This window comes from Choristoneura fumiferana, chromosome Z, assembly GCF_025370935.1.
Source record: "Choristoneura fumiferana chromosome Z, NRCan_CFum_1, whole genome shotgun sequence".
NCBI classification, from domain to species: domain Eukaryota; kingdom Metazoa; phylum Arthropoda; class Insecta; order Lepidoptera; family Tortricidae; genus Choristoneura; species Choristoneura fumiferana.
In genome coordinates, this window is record NC_133472.1 from 16464301 (window position 1) to 16479073 (window position 14773).

General features: G+C 36.0%; 1 protein-coding gene across 20 annotated transcripts in view; it reads right to left on the bottom strand.

The window, feature by feature from the left end:
- mtd (TLD domain-containing protein mustard) overlaps window positions 1-14773 on the bottom strand; it is a 181079-nt gene that overhangs the window by 85084 nt on the left and 81222 nt on the right. For 8 of the 20 annotated variants that reach the window (XM_074089832.1, XM_074089824.1, XM_074089849.1 and 5 more), the window contains exon 2: window positions 12790-13497. The exons of 10 other annotated variants lie outside the window; for them this stretch is intronic. In XM_074089832.1, coding sequence (XP_073945933.1) covers window positions 12790-13340 — 551 coding nt within the window. In that variant the 5' untranslated portion in view covers window positions 13341-13497. Of the gene's footprint in view, window positions 1-12789; window positions 13498-14192; window positions 14209-14773 lie in introns of those variants that run through there. 2 more of the 20 variants (XM_074089815.1, XM_074089863.1) reach the window with 2 other exon arrangements.

Consider the following 14773-nt stretch of genomic DNA (forward strand, 5'->3'; position numbering starts at 1 on the left):
CTATTAAGAAAGGTGCGACAAGCCATAGTCGAGGAACAAAGGGGAAAACTGAGGAAAGGCATTTTGTTTTTGCAAGACAACGCCCCCGTTCACACCGCTCGTGTTGCCCAGCTTGCTCTGAAGGAAACTGGCTTCGAGGAAATTGATCATCCACCCTACAGTCTGATCTTGCCCCTAGAGATTATTTTCTATTCAGCAATTTGAATAAAGATTTAAGAGGAAAGCGATTTGGCGGTGATGAAGAAATGAAGGCGGCTGTACAGGAATATCTCGACAGCCAAAATAAAATTAATTATTTTAACGGTCTTAAAGCATTATTTTAAAATATGTAATAAATGCATTGAATTAAAGAGATATTATATTGAAAAATAAAAATAGTAAAAAAATCTGAATATTTTTTTTCTACCTTAGGCTTAGAACTTTTCAGCCGCCTCTCGTACAATTTGGCAAGATTTCTCTATGGAACTTAAAAAGATGATTACACCATTGATGATAATATAAAGTAGTATTTCAATTAAAATATGCATAACATTTTATTAACATTTTTAATTTAACATTGTCACAAGGTTTTTTTTGTCCTTCTTTCTTTCTACATATATTTTTGCATTCGACTGTACAAAAACAGTACCATGTAGCCTGATTATGATTAATATAAATAAAATTGATAAGATTGACATTTGTGCATACATTTATATAGTATTAGCTGTTGCCCACGACTCCGTCCGCGTAGAAGCATGAAAAATAGTTTACGTTCTATCTCACACCTACCGAATATACTTAAAAAGAAATATAAAGATTGGCCAAGTGCGAGTCGTACTCGTACATGAGGGTTCCGTAAACAGTTCAGTAAAAGTTTTAGTTTCAAGACGAATCAAACGCGTCCAAACTCGATGCGGCCGTGTCGTTTATCACAGAGTTCCTATGGTCAACCGATAGCTTTATCATCAGATCAACTCAATGTTATAATAATATTGCATTGTCATCGGATTTATACATGCGTGAAAAATTTCAGCTCAATCGGTTGACGATATCCACTTAAAACTTGAGTTGAAAGATTTCACCCGAGCAAACATAGTCACATTACACTGCAAATAAATATAATGCTTGTAATAAGTTTTTGTTAAAAATTTCAGTGTCATCTAAACTACATATCTGTACCAAATTTCAAGTCGGTACTATAACTATTGAGAAGTTCCCTCCTGCACAGGCAGCCCTGGCAGGACCACCAAGGTGTCACTACCAGATTATTGTATTGTCACCAAATTTACATAAGTATGCCAAATTTCAAGTCGATCGGACCACTGGAAGTGGGTCAAATATAGCTTCCAAGATTTGACCTAAACAAGCAAGCTCGACTAGTGTAAATAAATTTTAAACTGTATTATAAACCTTGTAAATTGTGTAAAATACTTAGTATAATTTTTTTAGTGTAAAAATCAATAGGTAAACATAGTGTTTAGAAGTACAGTGTGGATTTGGCGAGCGCTTTATCAAAGTTGGCTTCATTGAGGTTTGTGGTTCAAAAATTGCTTTATTAATTTTGCTCAAAAACGAATAAACTACACAATCAGACAGTCACTATATTATATTATCGAATCTTTTATAAAACATCATTAAAATCGCAAACTGAAAGATAATCGCAAATTCAAACGACATATATAGCTAGCCGTGTCGCCTTAGTAATGGCTAATAACGCCTAGCAACTAGAAACCAAAAAACGATGAAAAAACGTTTCTTGTATGACGACCCCCTTTAATTTGTAACTTTATTTTATTTTTAGGGTTCCGGAGCCAAAATGGCAAAAACGGAACCCTTATAGTTTCACCATGTCTGTCTGTCTGTCCGTCCGTCCGCAACTTTGCTCAAGGGCTATTAATGCTAGAAAGCTGTAATTTTGCACTAATATGTAAGTAAACTATGCCGACAAAATGGTACAATAAAATAAAAAAAAAAATTGTTTAGTGTACCTCCCATAGACGTAAAGTGGGGGTGATTTTTTTTCTCATCCAACCTTGTAGTGTGGGGTATCGTTGGATAGGTCTTTTAAAATCATTAGGGGGTTGCTAAAACGATTTTTTTGATTCAGTGATTTGTTTGAAAAATATTCAACTTTAAAGTGCATATTTTCATTAAAATCGAGCGTCACCCCCCGTCTAAAATCTAAACCAGCGGGTGAAAAATTTTGAAAAAATTCAGAATGGCAGTAAATATATCAAACTTTCAAGGAAAACTATAACGGTTAAGTTTGCTTGAGAATTATTAGTAGTTTACGAGTAAATAGCAGCCTAAGGTATAAAATATACCTAAACTTGGAAGATTCCGTATAAAATACGAAATTCTTAGAAAAAGATTACTTGATTTTTTCGTGTTGGCTACGGAACCCTATTTTGGGCGTGTCCGACACGCTCTTGGCCGGTTTTTAGAATTTGTTGTTATAGCGGCCACAGTAATACATAATCTGTGAAAATGTCAAGTGTCTAACTTTTACGGCTAGATTTTATAGATAGAGCCCTGTGACAGACGGACGGACGGATAGACAGACAGACAGACAGACAGCGAAGTCTCAGTAATAGGGTCCCGTTGGCACCCTTTGGGTAAGGAGTGTGAAGTGGTAGCTCTCATGATAGTCCTTAGTTAAATGAATACCAAACCCAAAAAATCTCTATCAAAATTTAATTTACTTTAGTCAATAGATTCAGGCTCGCAAGTGAAAACCAGTACATGGATCCAAATTAATAAATGGGTAAGGCTCACGAGCGTTTAGCCCGCATTTTCCAGTGTGTTTTGAATAGTGATGCATACGATAACTATTTGCGCCAACTTCTGATACAAGTAGTTTCTCTTTGAAGTGAAGTATTCATCCTTATATTAGTAGAAACGGGCCATCGTTCGTATGCATCAACATTCATAAAACACTGGGGCGGGAAAAACGCTCGTGAGCCTTGCCCAAATACAATGTCCACCACATCATGTGTGTCATGTGTACGACCAGATGGCCTAGTGGTTAGAGAACCTGACTACGAAGCTTGAGGTCGCAGGTTCGATTCCCGTATCGGGGCAGATATTTGTATGAAAAATACGAATGTTTGTTCTCGGGTCTTGGCTGTTTAATATGTATATAAGTATGTATCTATCTATATAATTATATTTATCCGTTGCTTAGTACCCATAACACAAGCTTTGCTAAGCTTACTTTGGGACTAGGTCAATTGGTGTGAATTGTCCCGTGATATTTTTTATTTATTTATTATTTAATGTAGATACTCCGCTCAACACCAATCAGAAAAGCGTTGTAGGTAGGAGTCGACAACGATCAATCAATAAGACTTGTGCTGTGACCACTGCTGTGACGTATAAAGTACATACCTGAAGACCGTCGGTCGGACACGCACGTAAATAGACATACCGAAACATTACAGATTAGACTAGTGTAAGTACAGAATTATATCAAAACAAAATTATTATAGAAACAGTCTAAGAGACTAACTAACATCGAAAACCATTAAAAAAATGAAATTTTATTGCGTGATAGATTTTGGCGTGATTTATGAACGGTTTTCAAATAGGCAGTAGTTTTATGGAATCCTTTATGTGCCAATTAATTGTCATTTAGCTGATTTATTTATTTAAAGAGGTGTACTATCCAACTTTTAGGCATATCATGAAATGGCGGCGTTTCATGATATGCCTAGGAATTTCGTGATCTGGCGGATTTTACGATCGGCCGCCGACATATATACTTCGAAGAGTATCCTTAAATGGGCTGTAATCAACGTCTCCTCAAGAGACGCAAAATTACAAAATCGACGCTACCCAAGTTCAGAGTTAATTTCAAGCTAATAAACCACTATTTTCAAATCTTCGACGACCGTGTTGCGTACTTGGCTTCGAGCCAGTCCCAGCAATTTCATTTTCACAACACAAATCTAAATATTCCACTTTCAAATAAGGAATTATAAATAGGTAACTCAATACGACGACTTTGAGGAGAGTCACTTTTCAAATAATTTGCTGCATAAAATTCAGAAAAAATACTTTATTCATTAGTGTTGTAAGTTTAAATCTTGCAAAGTACATGCTTGCATATACGTATTATTGACACCTAACGCAAAATTAATGTGTGCCGCATTGGCAATTCTGCAAAATTTCCAGCTACGCGGAGATTTGTTGAAATGCAAAATTTACAAATACAAGTCTCCTATAATACTCGCACGTGGGTGTCGCAGAACCGTAATAAAATCAACAGACAACAAAGCTCGCGACGTCTCCTTCAATCTTTATTTAGCCAATTGCATCAATAACACAAATAAAAGATATAAAATATGGCTTTTAAAAATATCACCTGTTTTATTTTACGAGAAGTACTGACTTAGCATCAAAATGAAAACCGAACATGATTTAACACATGGAAAAACGGGTAGATAGATAATCAAATGAGCGCTTTTTAAAGGTTCTGATTTATGTTAAAGAAAGGCTAAACTGCTGTCGTGTGCCCTTGCAGGATGTCATGGACCGATTTATACTTTATACTAATGTGATATCTTATTGTAATGAACATGAGTTGACAATAAATAAATAAATAAGGTGGGTACATGTCACCACACAGTGGATGCCTCACGATGGCTATCGGCGCCGCGGCAGGCTAACGGAGATGGCGGGACGACCTAGACGCGTTTTCCAGCGACTGTGCTAGACAAGTGCCGATAGGGCGAGTTGGAAATCCAGGAGAGAGGCCTCTGCGCAGCAGTGAGATTTAAAAGGCTAATAATAATAAAAGAAAATATTATTCGTAGTATCGAGTCCACTAGGCTGGCATTGGCCCAAAAACTATAAGACACATCGCTATGTTTGATCTTATTTGGACATGACAAACACGATATGTGTGACAGTATTTACTTTATGCTTGTCATGAAAATGCTAAAATATTTATAATTAAGAGGTAATCTAAGTTTATACGTCAGATATGTGTAGTAGGTAGATAACTTGTTCGTGTTTCTCCACGTCCATGAAGTAAACATACGTCGATCTATGTAAAAATTAAAAGTAAGAGCCAAAAGGTTTGGTCTAAATAGTTTAAAATAAGATAACACCGTTGGATAAGGTGAACGCACGATTGCGGAATCACGGCGAGATGGAGGCCAGAGAACGTGTGATGAAACGATGGGCCCCGGCGTGCCCGCGACGTCATGCATGGAGTGTCCAGAAGCGTAATGCCTGCATCATGTCAAATCATCGTCAAGGCTGGAATACATCGGTGCAACATCATGACATAATGCTCTTGAGAACATTATTCATAGCTCAGAAAAGCAATACGGCAATAGTTTGTAAGTATGTCACAACACAGCACAAAATAATAATAGCGTAACCACAACTTAATACCTTTGCAATAAAATAAAATAAAATGTAACTGCGGCATTATTACCTACGACAATTTGTAAGAAAGAAAATTAAAAAAAAAAAAATATTTGCCAGGTAGAAAAACAATTGATAAAAGTTTGTATGGGAACTTTTCATTTTTGAAAGTAAAAACTAAAACTTAGGTTTGAAAATAAAAATAAAGAATTACTTACGATGATTTAAGTTTTTCGGCTACAATCAATACTGGTGAATCACTTTCGACTCTTTAAGTACAAAATTTTAACTAATATGTTATATCACGGACCGAATAAGCTCCCAGTCAGTGGTGATGGCCGCAGGAGCCCAATGGAGGGGATTGGTTTTATTTTATATAGATATACTCGTAGAATTCCCGTGTGGTGTCGGGTTAGAATTACACCTCTCCATTTCTTCCGTGGTTGTCGTAAGAGGCGACTGAGGATATAGGTAGGTATACCGTAGGCGACAGGCTAGCAACCTGTCACTATTGTACCGTATTTATAAAACTTATAACCTAAAATTAAAATTGCTAAAAGTGGCTCCGAAGCGGCAACGGTTCGTGTGCTCTGCCTACCCTATTTGGGAATATAGGCGTGATGAACTTAACTACCAAGTTTCATATTATGACATTATTTATTTGGTTTACATTTTTTTGTTTTTACGCGGTGGAAATCGTGGGCCAAAGTTAATCTATCTATCTATATACATAAATGAATCGCCAAAATGTAAGTACGCTCATAACTTGAGAACGACGGCACCGAATTGGATAATTATTTTTTTGTTGTGTTCGTTATTGTCAGGACAAGGTTTGTGCAACCGCGGGCAACAGCTAGTTTGTGATATTTTCCGTCTAGGGCTCATTCACTTTTATAAGTTGTATAAGTGGCTAAGTTTTTCGTAAACAAAGTTTTTGTTTTACGTAGACAGTTTGAGAAAATGTACTCGTAGGTAAAAGGCGACAGAAAACGTTTACGCTGCGGTTACTGAACCCTAAAACCAATGAATTGAGCAGATGTTACGGACGACTTCATTAAGTACAAAATGTTTCAAAAAGATGAACAAAATTCTGGAGTTGAATAGAACTTGTATTTTAAGCTACCAGTGCACCTTCATTATAAAGGGATAATATATAATAGCCATGATAGGAACGGTGAACATAAATATTTGTTTAAAATTTCAAGAACAAAAACAGTATACCTACTCATACCAAGATAACATTAATGCCCACGTAAATCTAGATAGCGTCTGTTACTAATTTATCAAGATGACTAAAATCATAAATTTGTCACGTAGGTACATATAACAAAGTACACACTGGCAAACATATCTTCTACCTACAGACAAGAACAAAAACTTACGTAAACTTGCACGCGAACTAATATTAATTAAACTTATTACAATGACGTCATAAAACAACTTTAAATTAACCCCAGTACATTTAACAATTAATAAATTCAAACAAAATCTTAAATTATGCTGTGCATAATTTTAGCTGTTAACTTGTTATCAGGTACCAAAAAATATCGAAGGATTTCTTTCAACTTTATGCGACCAAGCAAAATTACTCGTACTATTATTTCTAACAGAAAATATAAATAAAAAAACTGTGGCAAAGTAAAAAATGTGATGACAGACAAAGAGAAATGATTATAATTTGATATGCTCTTTACTTTTTATTGGTTGTATTGTAACGAAGTAGACTGGTTTATGCTGATAATTTAGATACTTAAACACGAAAAATAATACAATGCAATTTATGGAAGTCATTTTCTCATTTAGTCTAGTACCTAGGTATACATTAGGGCCAAGACGAATCAGGAAATACATATTCCTAAATATATTTTATAAGGTAACCCGGGGCGAAAGCCACTGAGGCCAAAGTAACTAATTGAAGTTTCTCTCAATGTAATGGTTTTTATAAAAAGAGCCATCGGTTGGTGCGTAGTAAAATCATTGCTTTATAAAATAAAACACAGACGGCGTTCCTAGATCGCTCACTGTTGTACCGACAGACCAAATATTATCAGCCGCTATTTTTAAGTAACGCTTCACAGTGTCGTGTCTTTATTTTTGTGTTATAAACATATTACAAGCCGTTTTCTGGAAAAACACAAGTTCGTCCTAAAGAAAAGATGAAACGTAAGTGCTTTTAGTACGTATATTTGAACTGAAGGTCTTCCAATTTATATTTTATTGATATAGTTACATTAACTTTTCGGGTACATGGGGTATTTGCAACTACATATTTCCACAGTTGCAATAGCCTCCTATGGTATTGTATGAAAAATGCCATTCGCTAGTGAAGTGATATCCCGTGTCGATATTTCGATAAATGAATTTAACATTTTTTGTTACCATTTAAAATATTAGTGCGAAGCATGTAAGTCTTTATAACAAAAGACAAATGAAGTAGCTAAAATAAATAAAAAATTAAGCACAAAAAAGTTATTTAGATGGTTTGAAACAGCAAACCATTCAAATTGCAATAAAAACTCAAGCTGCATAGCTACACGATTTCAACAAATACTGAGGTCATGGAAATATCAGGTCAAAGAATGGTAAGGAAAAAATGTAAAAATAAATTGAAATTAATTCACAAAGAGTAGTGTAACTGAAGTTGAAACCGTTTATTGAAATGTGAGCAATTAAGTATATTTATTTGTATAACCCTTCTAATTATATAGCTCATGGTAGAGGGCGGCAATTGGCTTTAGTTGCGTTTGCTTTTGCCCCGGGTCACCTTACTTAAATATCTTTCGTTCCCTATCAATACTTAAGTAGAGTGTCATTCAGGAGACGCGTTAAGTTTTCAGTGCTACTGAAGACTGCATATAACCCGTCTTACGAGTTTAACAAGTCATGACCGAATTGACCGGCAAGGCCAATACGACGCCAGCTCCTTCCGTTTGCATAAGATATTGTCATTTTATTAACACGTTTAATCGATAAAGAAAATGCAGTATACCACAACAATAATTGGTGATTAAACATTAGTTATTGGTTTGCCCTGCTGATTATGTGATAAATCGGATATTTCATATTTTTAATTTATTTACGAAAACTACCAGTAAATAACAAATGCTTCAGACAGTACAATACCCCCGCCGCCCCCTCTTCCCTAGGCCTAGCTACGTACGCCACTGTGTACATACTCTTCATAAATAAATAAATAAAAATGAATCGCCAAAACATGCTAGATAACTGCACTGTCTTCCAAAAGACGGCACCAAATTGAATAATTTCATTTTTTGTGTTCGTTTTTGTCAAGAAAAGATACGTTAAAAAAAAATTGGAATGGGGGCGAAGCCGTGGGCAGGGCATCATCTAGTACTGTCTAGTAGGTATAAATTTTCTAGAAGAAAAAACTTTAATACGAGCTATTTTCTGACTGTACTTGCATTGCCAAACTACAGATCGAGTCACATATCGTAGTCATGGGCAACAATTCATAAAAGAAAGTAATATTGATGTCTTCGATATTTCAATTAGAATTAAGTTTGGACTTGGTACACAAAAAAAATGCAATTTACTAACTTCCTAAAGCGTGCACTATATAGAGCCTATTTTCCTTCTGTCCATTCCTATACTGAACAGACTGTAGAGCAAAAAAATGGCAAATCTTTGTGCCTAATACTACCAACCTTCTTTGGTGAAGTTCAAAAATTATCAATCGTAATTATCAATATTTAAAATGAAAGAAAATTCATTCTAAACAATCATGTTGAAACAAGTTTATTATCTCTGACTGACACAGCATCACTAAATTCGCCCCGTATCATGAAACGCAGTACTACCTACACGGAAATGATACAAATGTGCATGAAGGAAGAGTGATACGTATTGACCAAACGGTCACAGCGGAAGGACCAGCGTTGGCCTACACGGCCAACGCTATGCTGAGCCGGGACCGCTTCGCAATTTCGCAAAAAACTTGCTTTCTTTTTAAATTGTATACAGGGTGTTAAGTAATTAGTGAATAATCCTTGAACTACGAATAGAGGGCACTTAGGACGTTATAATAAAGCTAAAATAGGTTTAGTAAAAGTTGCACGGTTTCAGAGATATTTGGACTTTTAGGTTTTTTCGAAAATTAACACCCTTGTTCAATGTTTTGATCATAGCACCATTTTAAGCAAATATTTTTTAATTTTTATTTTTGTTCAATGTTCTTGAGTACTTGTGTGATCAGATGGGCATCCATTTTTGTGAGACTAATTTGAATTTAAAAAAGAACACAAACTTAATTTTTGCGTTTTCAATCGTACAACATTGATCGAGCTTTCAGCTGGTCAAAAAAAATACACTACCGTCTATTTGCCAATAAGTTTAAAACATGCCAATTTATTGACATGTATTCAGTTTGTGTATTCATAGTAATTACTATTTTTCAACTGAATTTAAAATCAAAATGCCAAAATAATAAGAAAAATACACGCTCATCCACATTTTTCCCGATTTACTATTTGTATCCCGGGCGTAGAATCCAAAACTTTTTGTTGTAAAAATAACATTACTGGCCACCTATTTAAATTCAATTGATTCCAAATAAAAAATAAAATGCCAAAATAAAAAAATATCCAATGTAGTCTCACAAAAATTGTGATGCTTATCTGATAACATAAGTACTCAAGAATATTGAGCAAAATGATTTTTTTTTTTGCTTAAAATTTGAAATGTACCGACTAGTCGGTAAGGCCAACTATCCGGTTTCTTACTTAGTATGTATTTTTCAATAAAAAATTCATTTTCATATATACGTAGAGGGGTAATTACATTACATAAAAACTTTAAGCTGTTCATTCTTGTAGTATTAACTGTTTTTCCTTGCCCACCACGAAAAATTGACATTTGGCATAAGTTACACTTGACTTTACGGGAATCACTGCCTAACAATTAGACAACTCTTTCACTCTAATGAACAACAGTAGGCATTATCTTTACACATTATGTTTTGCACAGAAACACCGCTTTGTTAGGTAGAGTCAGTCACAAAGATACGAATACAGCCAAAGTGCAAAAATATGTATACATACCTTAATGTTCAGACAATAAGTCTTGTATACATATATCTGGCACTTCAGATGCATATATATTTTTGTTGCTGACTGTACAAAAGAAAAATCTATAAACATTACGAACTACGAAGTAAGTAAATAAAACCCTTCAAACAGGCTCCGACACGCTTACAGGCGTCGGTTGCGACTTGCCGCGAATCAGCTGGTTAACGAAGCGGCACGGAAATTCCTGAAACCGTGATCGGCTTGGCCGTCTAGTCGGTTTCTTTACAACCGACTAATCGGCTAGTCGGCTAGTCGGCCATAGTCATAATCGGCACATCTGTACTTAAAATGGTGCCATGATCAAAACATTGAACAAGAGTGTTCATTTTCGAAAAACCTAAAAGTCCAAATGTCTCGGAAACAGTGCATCTTTTACTAAACCTATTGTAGATAGCTTTATTATAACGTCCTAAGAACCCTCTATCCGTAGTTCAAGGATTATCCACTCATTACCTAACACCCTGTATGTGTAAGTGTGTACGCTTTGAAATTGTATTGCGAATTGCGAATAAATGTTTCTAATTCTATTGTTTTGTTTTGACGCAAACATAATAGTTTGTGTCATTGTCAGTTTTTCGCCTGCCTTAGAAATGTTATTTTTTAAGTATTAGTAAATTTCCAGTTAAAACACGGAAATTTTAAGCCTACTACTGTTCATAATTTGGCCTTGTATATACATATATACTTCGTAGTAAATATTGTCATTAATAAACTTGATAAGCATTACACAGCCAAATTACGAGCAGCGGGCAAGTGGCTCAACAATCTCGCATTTGGACTGTACTAGTCACGCCAGTAATTAAAAACAAATAGCAATGCAAACATGTAAAAACGATAGACAAGGGTAGTATTTAAGTCAATATTAAGATTTGAGTCAATATTAATCACTTCAATCAGAGACATCCATTAACAGGAAATAATTAGATCCTTTTAGCCTGCTTTATACCGGGTGTGGCCTGTAACACGGGCAAATAATTTAAACATAGAGCGTACTCGTCGAACTGAACATTAGTTCGGCGACTTTTAAATATAATTTGTTTTTTATTTTTATTACACTAAGTTTATTCGAAGAAGTAATGTAAAGCAAACATAACAGCGTACTCGTCAAACTCAACATTAGTTCGGAGAGTTTTAAATATAATTTGTTTCTTATTTTTATTACACTAAGTTTATTCGAAGAAGTAATGTAAAGCAAACATACAGCGTACTCGTCAAACTCAACATTAGTTCGGAGACTTTTAAATATAATTTATTTTTTATTTTTATTACACTAAGTTTATTCGAAGAAGTAATGTAAAGCAAACATACAGCGTACTCGTCAAACTCAACATTAGTTCGGAGACTTTTAAATATAATTTGTTTTTTATTTTTATTACACTAAGTTTATTCGAAGAAGTAATGTAAAGCAAACATACAGCGTACTCGTCAAACTCAACATTAGTTCGGAGACTTTTAAATATAATTTGTTTTTTATTTTTATTACACTAAGTTTATTCGAAGAAGTAATGTAAAGCAAACATACAGCGTACTCGTCAAACTCAACATTAGTTCGGCGACTTTAAAATATAATTTGTTTTTTATTTTTATTACACTAAGTTTATTCGAAGAAGTAATGTAAAGCAAACATACAGCGTACTCGTCAAACTCAACATTAGTTCGGAGACTTTTAAATATAATTTGTTTTTTATTTTTATTACACTAAAGTTTATTCGTAGAAGCAATAATAATATAAAGCAAAATGTTTGATATTTGTAGCGTGACCGGCAACGTCAGTTGGGTTCTAGGATGACGTACATTGAATTTACGATTAAGTTTGTTAGAATAAAAAAGAGTTAAGTTTTGATTTTAAGTAAGTGGGACCATGATGATCCAATTACCGGTGACCAATAGAGCCTCTGTTTTTAATATTATTCCCGGTTCTGGGCCACACACTGTATTTAAACTTGAAAAATCGACCTGTTTGTAGTTGCTCTTGTAAGGCTTAACGCATTTACTGCTACGGACGCACGTATGCGTTTTCGGAACTTCGTCCAGGGTCGCTGTCATACATAATTACAGTTTGAACGCACACGTGCATCGGTGGCACGTGGCACCAAAGTCAGGTGGCAGTGAATGCGTTAAATGAACTCTGAGCGCGGCGAAATGAAAGGTTATTAAAATATGTATATACTGAGCGTAAAAGTATATGGTAAAAAAATTGCAAATTGCACGAGAACAGTAAGTTACACTAAATGTTTGCACGCTGTGGATAGAGACAGTAGACTTGATGTACATCAATTAATTGTATGTCAAGGTTATCTGTTCCTGTCCACGACGTACCAATGTTTTGCGGTTTAAATACAGCAACACCAACCTGTTTTTAATGTTGTCAGGGACAAAGACATTCCACCATGAAGGTCTTTTTTGCCTAACATAAACAGCGGAGTCACTTTCTTCGTCTGTATCATTCCCACCTCCAGATTTTCGTCTCTTTTTGCGCTCTAGTTGTAAGCGGGCCGCCCAGGAGCGTCGTCGACCTTTATCATTGGGGCCGTATCCGTCTGCTCCAACTGAAACAGAGAGCGAAGCACGTCGGGGAGCTTCCGGTGGCGGCGCATCGAAATCGTTAAGTTGTCTATATCGTTCTGCAAAAGATGCATCAGAGGCTCGTCGTCCACTAGCCGCGGGTCTGGGCGAGCCCGCAAGAACCATGTCGGAAAACGCCTCGTCTTCATCTGTGTCGGGGGTCAGCGGTTCATCGCTGAAACGGCGCGGAGTCTCATCGATGGACTCCTGCAGGCTGGCGAGCGGCAGGCTGGGGCGGTGCGAGCGCAGCCCGCGGGGCGCGCGTCCTGGCCGGCCTTGCAGCCGCGCCAGGGCCAGCGGCACCGGCGGCTCAGTTAACGTTGGCTCACTTCCACTCATCGCGCTTGCTATGTTTGCACTTGTTGCGGGTCCGAATGCAAAATGTCATTTAAACTGCATAACTCATAGTCATAGTCACCCCACCATTTTCAAAGTTTCGATTCAAATATTGTAAAAAATACTCTCTGAACTCTGAATTTTTAAAGTCTTGTACCTGCTGTATATTACGAATTGCGTTTTAATTTTATTGATCCCAGCATCCGTACGAAAAACAGCTTTTTTAAACAAAATAAATAGAAAAGTAACGACCTAGTGCCTAGGTTGGACTCGCGCACTGCTGGTCGTACTAAATTGAAATAGCACCAGAAATATTTAGGTACCTAATTCAAAAACGTATCTTTATGAAAAACGAGGTAAGTTTTTGCCGGATTTTTTCCTTTAATGTCATATATCTATTATATAAAAGTGAACCGCCAGAACGGGACAAAAAAATTAGACAGAGCAGGATGGCGCTCTACACTTTTGACACGTTTCTCCCAAACAACGCATTATTTCTCTGGAATTTCAAAGCAATTCGATTCTTTGACCATGGGAATCGCGAAAAACTTGAGAAAATATGATATTGGGTGTGCACATTTTGTATATTAAGCAAAATAAAATCACAAGTTCGAATTTATTGATCTATTATCTATGCCAGTGTTGCCATTCAGGGAAAAAGAAACCTATTCATTATCCTGCATTGCAGTCTGTAAAGCTCACCATTCATAGCCGCGCGCCAGCAGGGCTAGGGAAACTCGAAGTTCGTGTCGTGCGGTCCCTCTAACACTTATACTATTTAATACAAGAGCGAGAGGGACGGTACGATACGAACTTCGAGTTTCGAGTTTCGTAGTAGCCGTGCAGATTACGTACTTTGCTGCGGTGCCGACGCTTCTGCAGAACAGACGCCCATCGGTGTTTTCGGCACTCCAGTTGCAGATTTGTAGATATGCATAAGAAACAGTGTTCGTTAACCTTTTGTGATTTTTTATTATCACTGTTTTTGTACAGAAGTAATGAATAATGTATTTTGTTCGTATTTAAAGCCTGACCAGAAATATATGACTATTCGCCATGTTACGGAATTTCATTGGAACTCATTTCTTACACTGGCAATAATTTTAATGATCGTTAGTGTCACTGTGGCGGTTTCTTTGAACAATAACAAAAAATGCCCAAAACGATTTGTAGTCAACAACGGATCATTGTAAATAATGTTTTCACCTCAGCACCTCAAACAGGCAGGTTTTGCTATGAGAAATCGCATTTTGCTCACTGCGTGAGACACAGTAACTTTTTTTTTTTAAATGCTGAGTACAGGGTTGGGTCTACTCACTAAATTCCAAATATTTGAACTTTACTTTGATCTATCATTGCACTTCAACACGAAAAAAGCGAGAGATAGGATCAAATGCGTTGATTACGATCTTAAAATAAATTTTTGATATTAAAAA